The sequence below is a fragment of the Austrofundulus limnaeus genome, unplaced genomic scaffold (genome assembly GCF_001266775.1).
Source record: "Austrofundulus limnaeus strain Quisiro unplaced genomic scaffold, Austrofundulus_limnaeus-1.0 Scaffold541, whole genome shotgun sequence".
Lineage (NCBI taxonomy): Eukaryota > Metazoa > Chordata > Actinopteri > Cyprinodontiformes > Rivulidae > Austrofundulus > Austrofundulus limnaeus.
Window position 1 is genome coordinate 31,664 of NW_013952943.1, and position 9,071 is coordinate 40,734.

At 40.3% G+C, this 9,071-nt stretch overlaps 1 protein-coding gene across 1 annotated transcript in view; it reads left to right on the forward strand.

Annotated features, from left to right (window-relative positions):
- The window catches only part of LOC106530637 (vang-like protein 1), a 32,004-nt gene that overhangs the window by 7,828 nt on the left and 15,105 nt on the right, over positions 1-9,071 (forward strand). The window contains exons 2-3 of the mRNA XM_014026301.1: positions 3,493-3,737; positions 4,983-5,154. Coding sequence (XP_013881755.1) covers positions 3,676-3,737; positions 4,983-5,154 — 234 coding nt within the window. The 5' untranslated portion in view covers positions 3,493-3,675. The remainder of the gene's footprint in view (positions 1-3,492; positions 3,738-4,982; positions 5,155-9,071) is intronic.

The following is a 9,071-nucleotide window of genomic DNA, read 5'->3' on the forward strand; positions in this document are numbered from 1 at the left end:
ATAATGTATTTTGATGTAAAGGTATATTAAATAAATATAAATAGCATAAATGGGTGGAATTACAAAAAGTGTAAACTCACTCATTTTCAAATAAGTAGCTAAAATGACTTATGTTGCAAAATGTTTTGTTTTTGTATTCTTGTGTATGTGCTTATACATATATATATTTATGTATTTATGTACAAATCTAAATGGTCAGTGTATCTTTTGGTCATTCGATTTTAATTTTCAAAACGGGTATTAAAAAACAAGAAACGAGCGGTTATTTGATTTTTGTTTTAAAACACTGAAATTAAAATTAAAATACAAAGCGTTTCTCATTCTTAGTATCAAAAGGGGATAACAATTTTTTTAATGAATTGAGTTTCATTTTCTATTTCAGATAGCAGAAAATTACTTTAAAACAGAAACGAAAAAAGGCTTGATTGTTCTTTTACGACTATCTATTCCCCGACCAGAAGGGGCGCTCACCTGGCAGCTCTGCATAATAAAACACTAATTTCTGTAAATAAAAGGCTGAAACACAGAGAAGTGTCCATAAATGAGTTGTATGATGACTGTCGCTCTGTGACCAAAGGCTTTGCAGAAGCAATTCATGTGGTTTTTGGCCAAACAAATCTCTTTTACTGAATACATGTCAGCTACTGCCTCCACTTCACCTCCATTTCTCCCAATAAAAAGCAAAATATGACAACTTTCATTATATTAGTGTGTTGTACAGTTGTTGTTCTGTGAGCAGAAAGTTTTTTCCCTCCTGACTTTTGACAAAATCTGTGCTTTTTTCTGTGAGTTTGAGTCCTCAGAGTTTTCCTTTCAGCGAGGGGTGGGCGGTACTACGACTTTGATATYGATCTGATACCAAATAAATACTTGGCAAATATATTTGATACCGAAGTCAACATCAATGCTTTTTACTTGTAATAGGATGTTTATCGAATAACTTTGATATTGCAGACACCCCTTCTGGTGGTGAAACAGATTATTTTAGGGTTACAGTAATTTGTCATATTTTGCTTTTTATTGGGGGAAATGGAGGTGAAGTGGAGGCAGTAGCCGACGTGTATTCAGTAAAATAGATTTATTTGGTTAAAGCCACATGAATTACTTCTGCAAAGCCTTTGGTCACAGAGCGACAGTCATCATACAACTCATTTATGGACATATTTCTCTGTGTTTCAGCCTTTTATTTACAGAAATAAGTGTTTCATTATGCAGAGCTGCCAGGCGAGCGCCCCCTCTGGTGGGGGAATAGATAGTCGTAAAATACAAATAAACAAGCCTTTTTCCGTTTCTGTCCTAAAGTAATTTTCTTTTTTGCTGTCTGAAACAGAAAATGAAATTCAAATCATTTTTTAAAATTTTGTTTATCCCTTTTTGACACTAAGAATGAGAAACGTGTTGTATTTAAATTTTTATTTCAGTGTTTTAAAACAAAAATCAAATAACCGCTCGTTTCTTATTTTTTTAATGCACGTTTCGAAAATGAAAATCCAATGACCAAAAGATATACTGACCCTAAATCCATTCTTGTATTTATTTATTTATTTTATTTTATTTGTTCAAAATAAAGCATACCTGTCCATTAAAAAAAACTCAGAGGAGACATGGAAAGGAAACAGACATGGTGCAAGAACACACAAGGGCCCAGTCGTGAGTGAATGGAGGCAGAGGGAATAAAACGTAGAGGCTGAGGAGGCGGTGACAAACAGCTGAGCTAAATGAGATGGTGTGACAGGAGCTTAGAAGCAGAACTAATGCTGCGTTCCAGTTGCAGCACGACTCAGAACTGTGAAGTCAAAGTAGACAAMGGTCCAGTTTCCAGCTTTTCAGGACATCAGAAAAAATATTTTCTATTTCTTGCTCTGACATTAGCCTCACTTAATAATGGCTATAAGGGACTACAAGTACGACTGACTTAATATAATGTAAACAACAAAGACACTCAGGTATTTATTAAGATTATTACCCACTAAAAACATAAAAATAAGCTTCACTCACTTTTAATGTGAGGAGCAGCCATGTTGAAATAATAACGTCGAGTAAAGTCATGTTGCTCCGACTTCCCAACTCAAACTTACGACATTAGGGGGCGTTTCAGTTAATATTTCTGACATGTGACATGAAACCCAAACCTCTGACCCCAAAGTGCACCTAAATAAACGTGAAAGTGAACTCTGAAACAGAAAACTAAACACAGGCAAAGACAGTAAACAACACTTTGTTGACRCTTGTTTTGTTGTACCCTTTGCATTAAGTGCTTCCCTTTATTGTATCCCTGGAAATTTTGTTTTGGACATTGTGCTATAGGCTATCAACAGCTGCTTTCACACAACCATTAAACATCATCACCCAAAATACATCCTGTAGTCAAGAGACATGAAAGGCATCGCACAGAGCTGAACAGGAGCAGCAGAAACAGATAAGACTAGAAGCACTCGGAGAGAGCAAACCTCCGCCAAGTCCAGTTTCTCCCATCCTGTAATAGAGTAAATGCACAAAAGCAGAGATAGAAACACATTTGCCGAATAAGTTCTGACGTAGCGAACATTTAAGCAGGCAGTATGCACGGGATTTCTTCCCGGTGGAGTCCAATATGGAAAAAAAGAAAAGTAAGACTCGTCACCCGACGTTATTCATCGTCAAACTGGTGTCAGATTAAGCTCTTAAGTTTTCATCAGTCACATTTCACCATGTAAAACGTCTGTTTTATCCCCTTGTATGAGTTTGTAATGGTTTGACTCTCTTTATTAAGTGCTTCCTGGTACCGTTGCTCTGGAAGCGAGTGGGTCAGCGCGACCGAAAAATGACCTCGCCCCTGGTCTCATTTAAATAATAAAAATGAACAAACAAACAAACAAACAACCTCCAAGTCTGAAGTCCACCTCACCTGTGCACATCACTCCTCTTCCTCGGTCTTCATCGATCTGCTTACAAGCCTACGTGGTGTGTTTGAGGAAATGGGAAAAATAGGTTTCATAGTGTAGTCACGCACTTCCTGGTCAGAAGACGTTCTCTAAATGCGCACCAAATGCGTAAAAATGCGCACGTTATGGCAAGACTTATTCATCATTACATCTGGTTTTAACATTACTTTTGTAAAGTTTGAAGTCCGTGCTACGTAACCCAGTTCAAATGAACACTGAGCGCTCTCACTGTTTTTTACAGAAGCCCTGTGAAAGCATCACAGCTTTGCTGATCTGAGAGGATTAATAGGGAAAAAATCCTGTATCCGCATCGTGATCCGGAACATCACCAAAATTTAATGGTGTGTTACTTGGGCCAGTACTCACATGTGGTGTAAATGTCATGACAATCCGTCTACAGGTTTTTGAGTAATGTTGTCCACAGACAGCCGACCGACAGACTGACAGACAGACCAACATATGCGACCGAAAACATTACCTCCTTGGTGGAGGTAATAATGCACCTGTGCATCAGTGTTAAACGGTGCTTTGGTTCCACCCGTCAGACTGCACTCTGTTTGTCTCTCAGGCTCATGTGGCGTTCGAAGCAGCTCTCTGGGATTGCTGTCAATCACTGTGGATTCCTGAGGTCTGTCGCCACAGCAACCCACTCCTCCTCTTGAGCGCCGCTGCCAACTTCCTCCCTCTGCCACACGACGAGCCCCCTCCTCATCGTCGTCAGCCCTGCCCAAATCACCAAATCTGAGCTGGAATGGACACGGAGTCGACCCACTCTGGCTACTCCAGTCGCTCTGGGAGATCAAACCGACATGGGTATGTTTCCCATCTCCATCCTCTGACGTCTTTATTTACTGTAAACACTGTTCAATTTGTTCAGTAACAGAGTCTAATACCCCAGCCCTTGCCAAGGTATTTTTATTAATTAATTTTTTTTTACCGTTGAGTGAATATTTGTTGTGGTCCGGTGAATGAGATGAGAGTGAAAGAGAGATTGAGGGGCAGAGATTGTGGATTAGGGTCGTCACAGCTGAGTGGTTCTAACCTATTTCATGGATCGACTCAGCCGCCGTTAGAAATGACAGATTCATTTTATCCTCAACGTGATCATCGTGAGGCCTGCAGTTGTCCTCTGTACRTCAGTTTCTTATTATTTTTTATTGCAAATGCTTGTGTGGTTATATAATCCTAATACTGCTTTGTGTTTACAATTTTTCATTTTTAACAAATCGGTTTATTTGTTAGACGACAGGAAAAAATAATCYCTTTCAGCACAAGATCGTCTGACTGAGGTGATATACTGTATTTTAATTTCCTGTTTTTTCCCCAAAAATTACATTAAAATCATTACATTTTCTGTTACATAGGTTGTAGGGTCCTAATCCTTTTTGTTTTTATGTTTATCAATTTTTTCGAAATCGTTTTTTTTTTTTTTGTTCTTAGTTTTTGGGTTACATCCAAAAACTTACACAATAAAAACAGAAATAATCAGAATGTCCTGCATTTGCATATTTAAAAAGCTAGACTTTAGTAGAACATTTCATTTTGATGATTCTGATGTTGTTTAATGCAGAGGTTCTCAAACTGGGGTCCCAGGACCCTCAGGCGTCCGTGAGAGGTATTTTAGGGGTCCTCAAAAAATTTCACTTAATTGTTAATTTGTTTTTTTATTTTTAAAAATGCACGGAGAACAATGAACTAATAAAACAAACATAATAAACTTAATAAAAATATATATATTCCCATGGCATTTAGGGGTTGAAACATCAATAAATTATCTTTTGGGGTTTAAGAGGGGGTCCCTGGAATTTTTATCACCATTGTAAGGGGTCCCCAGACCCAAAAGGTTTGAGAAACCCTGGTTTAATGGTTCAAATTTTTACTATTTTCTCTGCAAATAATTAAAACAACCCTTTCATCTTTCTTTTTTGGAAGAACTCTGAACTTTTACACATTTTTCCGTATTTTTGTTTGTTTAATTGTCAAAATCATGTCTAGAAAATCAGACAATCTCTGCATAATTTTGACATAAATGATGATGTTTGTTTTCTTGTTATCCAGCGATCGAAGCCGCGACCGGCACAAAGCCAGCAGCAGCAAAGACAGCAGCCGCTCAGAGAGATCTGTGGTCATCAACCCCCCYGACACGCCGTCGCAGGACTCCCCGGTGCACAACGACGAGCCGCTGCCTGGAGAACCCACGCCTGCAGCAGACCATGGAGAAGACGCTCAGGTATTTATTAAGATTATTACCTACTGGTTAAAGACTKGAGGAAACCCGACAAAGCTTGGGTACTATGAAGGCCGGCAGTGTTATTTTTGCACACTCTGAAATTGTCCCCTGCAGTAATCACATTAGTTTCRAATAAATCCGGTAATCCTTGTATGAACTTTGGATCCTGACCTCATAAACTCCAGCTCCCCCACAGCTGCCGTACGCAAATTAACGACGATGACACAAGATCAAATAGGTTGTGAGAAGAACTATTGATGRTGCAGCTGAAAGGCACAGTAGATCTTTAATGTTCCATAATATTCTGTCTTTAGAAGAAAACTTTCACACCCCTTTCTTTGGGTTTTGTTGATTCAGCATAGCACAAAACCTGGAAACAGCGAGCCTCGCTCTGCTCCCACAAACTGACTTCCTTTGGCTTTATTATCACTGCGACATAGGCAGGCAGATTTCCTTTGATAAGGGGACAGTTTGTTGTTTTTACGTGTTAGTTTCAAGGTGTTTCCCAAAAATGACACCGAAGGAGCAACAGAAAGAGGAAAAGAATGGGTTGTTAGGAAAGAAGAGGCAGTGTTTTCCATTCCAACCTAAAGGTATTTATCTGCACGGAGAACTTTGCCTGAGGCAACCTTCATGGTGTCTCTGATCTAGCTGAATGTTTTTGAATGTTCAAAATGGTGAAAAGACTGTTTGTTTGTTGCAAAAGCAGCATTYGTATTGCATTTCCCAAGATAAAACAGCTTTTTTTTCTGCATGGGAAACTGATGCCCACATTTTCTGACATTTTCTGACCTATTTTGCCTTCTCTCATCTGCTTCACCCCCTTCTGGCGGGAAAGTAACATTCCACACATTCCCCACTGGCATGTGATTGTCCGCTCGAGGCTTGTGATCCTTTGTCGGCAGTGTAAGGTGATCTGCCACTGAACCGCGTTTGCTCACCACAAAAATGTGTTATCCAAAAGGCAGCAGCAGTGCTGTCATTTCTGTCTGTGCCCCCCATCACCAAAGTCCACCATTCCTGGAGTTTGGAGCAGCTTGGCAGAGCTAATGTAACACAAACTGGTCTCCAGTGCAGATAGATGTGCTCCGAGACTGAGATTAGCCCGAGTTTCCTGCCATAAGCCACTTTGGGAAAAGTGATATGAATAATCCTGTGTGTTTACATGCATGACATAAGGATATGGTCTTAGAGTGGAGCTGGGGTGTGTGTGTGGGTGTGTGAGAGTCTGTTACTGAGACTAGACTGTCCATGCTACTTTGTGCCAGAAGGGAGCAACTTCAATTTCCTCACAGTGTTAGCTCAAGCAACACCAAACCATATGTTGCAGAGTTTTTTATGATAAAACAACATGCTAATTTAACATGCAGTCTGTAGACATATAGGCTCTGATTTGATGTCAGTGAAAGTTTTCTAGATGTCTAAATCTAGTTTTAGACCTGGAGTAGATGTACTTTTGCCAAGGTTCACAAATAATATGATCTGAACTTAAAATGCTTGTAGTTTAAAAACTTAAAGGCTAAAACCACTCGTGTTTGAATTATTTTTTGTTGTTTGGCTCTAAATTTATCTGAAGAAATTCAAAGCTGAACTACAGCTAGAACTAGACAAACAGGATTGCAAAAGTATTTTTTTTTTTATTACTTGAGCATTGCATCTATATGGAAACATTGTTTCTGAAGCTTTTGAAAGTATTTTGAAAGTTTTTGTGTTGTCGGCCAAAACACAACCTTTAGAAAGTGATATGTCAAAGTCCCATCTCTAATCTATCCTATGATAAGATGGTTTATTTTTCTTTTTGTTGTTGTTGTTGTTTGTCTACATTTTTGTACCCAACATGCCAGCTTTATGTGCAAGCTCCTTGTTTCCTGTTTTTGGTGGGGCAGCGTTACAGCACCACATAAAGGCCTGGCATAGTTACTACAGCAGTTGTTTTGGTGTTTTTGTGTTGTGAAGAACATTAGAATAAATGATGCCATGCTTGCAAGGTATTTTTAAAAGTGATAGCAAAGTAGATAGTTTTTGAAAACTGCATATTTTTGTGGACAAGCCCTATCTATTTGTCCAAACTAAGAATGTTGAAGGCACTAATTACMACAAATATTACATGTTTATAACCTTTCCAAAAAGAAACCAATTTCAAAATATCTAAACTATCTTCTTAATATTTACTCTGAATAGCTGAATAGATCTGTTTACATTTTCTACATATGAATAGTTCATTTGATGACAACCCCCCACCACCACCACCACTACCACCACACACACACACAGAAAGAGGAAAGTATAAATGTGAAGGAAGCCTTCTAGGAGTTTCGTCTCAGTTCTTATAATTTGTAGTAACTCTCCCACGCACACACATTGACACACACATCACATTGTACTTTGCTCTTGGCAAAGTWTTTGCAGTGAGTTGTGATATTTTAATGGTGAAACAAACCAAATCATAATCCATATTCAGCCTCTGCCAGCAACAATCACATTGTTCGGTGCTTCATTCTCTCTTTCAGTTTCCCTTTCTGTTCACTTTTCTTGTGTTTAAAAGGGACATATGATGCTTTTAAATCCTTCTTATTTGAATTTAAATTATTCAACTKGGTTCTATATAAAGTGGAACTGTAATRCTTTGGTCTGAATTCCTCACCCCTTTCACCTCTTTCACCCCTTTTCTGATGTGYGYCTCAGAGCAACTCRTTTTGACGCTGTCTCTTTAAATCCAAACGAGCTGCTTCACACCCTGCACCCCTCCAGCTTCCAGAGTATTTCAATCTGATAGAGGGGTTTACAGTTATATAGCGGTGCAGAAATTTGCAAAATAATTAAAAGATGTCAACAACAGAACTCCTCCATTGAATCATCACCTTATCATGGAGGAGGACTTTGTGCACCTGAATGATCCTAGGAGCTATGCTGTCAGGGGATGAGATCCGCCATGATTTCCTCAAGGCTCTTAATGTTGTGGGCTGTCCTGGTTGACATGCCTTTGCAACGTCGTGAGGACATCAGGTGGTGGTTCCCCTCTTCAAAAAGGGGGACCAGAGGGTGTGCTCCAAATACAGGAGCATCACTCTCCTTAGCCTCCCCGATAAGGTCTTTTCAGGGGTACTGGAGCAGAGAGTTTGATCGATGGTCGAACCTCAGAGTCTGGAGGAACAATGCAGGTTCCTCCTGGTTTCCGTCCTGGCAGTGGAACACTTGGGCCAACTCTTTACCCTCACTAAGGTCCTCGAGGGGTCATGGGAGTTTGCTAATCCAGTCTACATGTGTTTTGTGGACTTGGAGAAGGCATTCGACCGTGTTCCTCGAGGTACACTGTGGGGGGTGCTACACAAGTACGGGATTGTGGGTCAGTTGTTACGGGCCATTCAGTCCCTAAACAAGCGGTGCGAGAGTTTGGTTCGCATTGCCGGTAGTAAGTCTGACCCCTTCAGAGTGGGAGTTAGATTCCGCCAAGGCTGCCTGTTGTCACTGATTCTGTTCATAACTTACATGGACAGAATTTCTGGGTGCAGCCAGGGGGCGGACGGAGTCCGGTTCGGTGGCCTCAGGATTTCTTCTCTGCTGTTTGCTGTTGATATGATTCTGTTGGCGTCATCGTGCCAGGATCTCCAGCTCTCACTGGAGCTGTTCACAGCTGAGTGTGAAGCGGCTGGGATGAGGCTCAGCACCTCCAAATTTGAGTCCATGGTCCTCAGTCAGAAAAGGGTGGATTACTCTCTCTCTCTCACCTGGTTGGGGGTGAAGTTCTGCGTCGAATAGGGGAGTTCAAGTATCTTGGGGTTTTGTTCACGAGTGAGGGAAGAATGGAGAGAGAGACTGACAGACGGATTGGTGCAGCTCTCTTCCCCTTATCAAAGCAACAAATGGCAGAGAATGGATGGATGGATGGATGGATGGATGGATGGATGGATGGATGG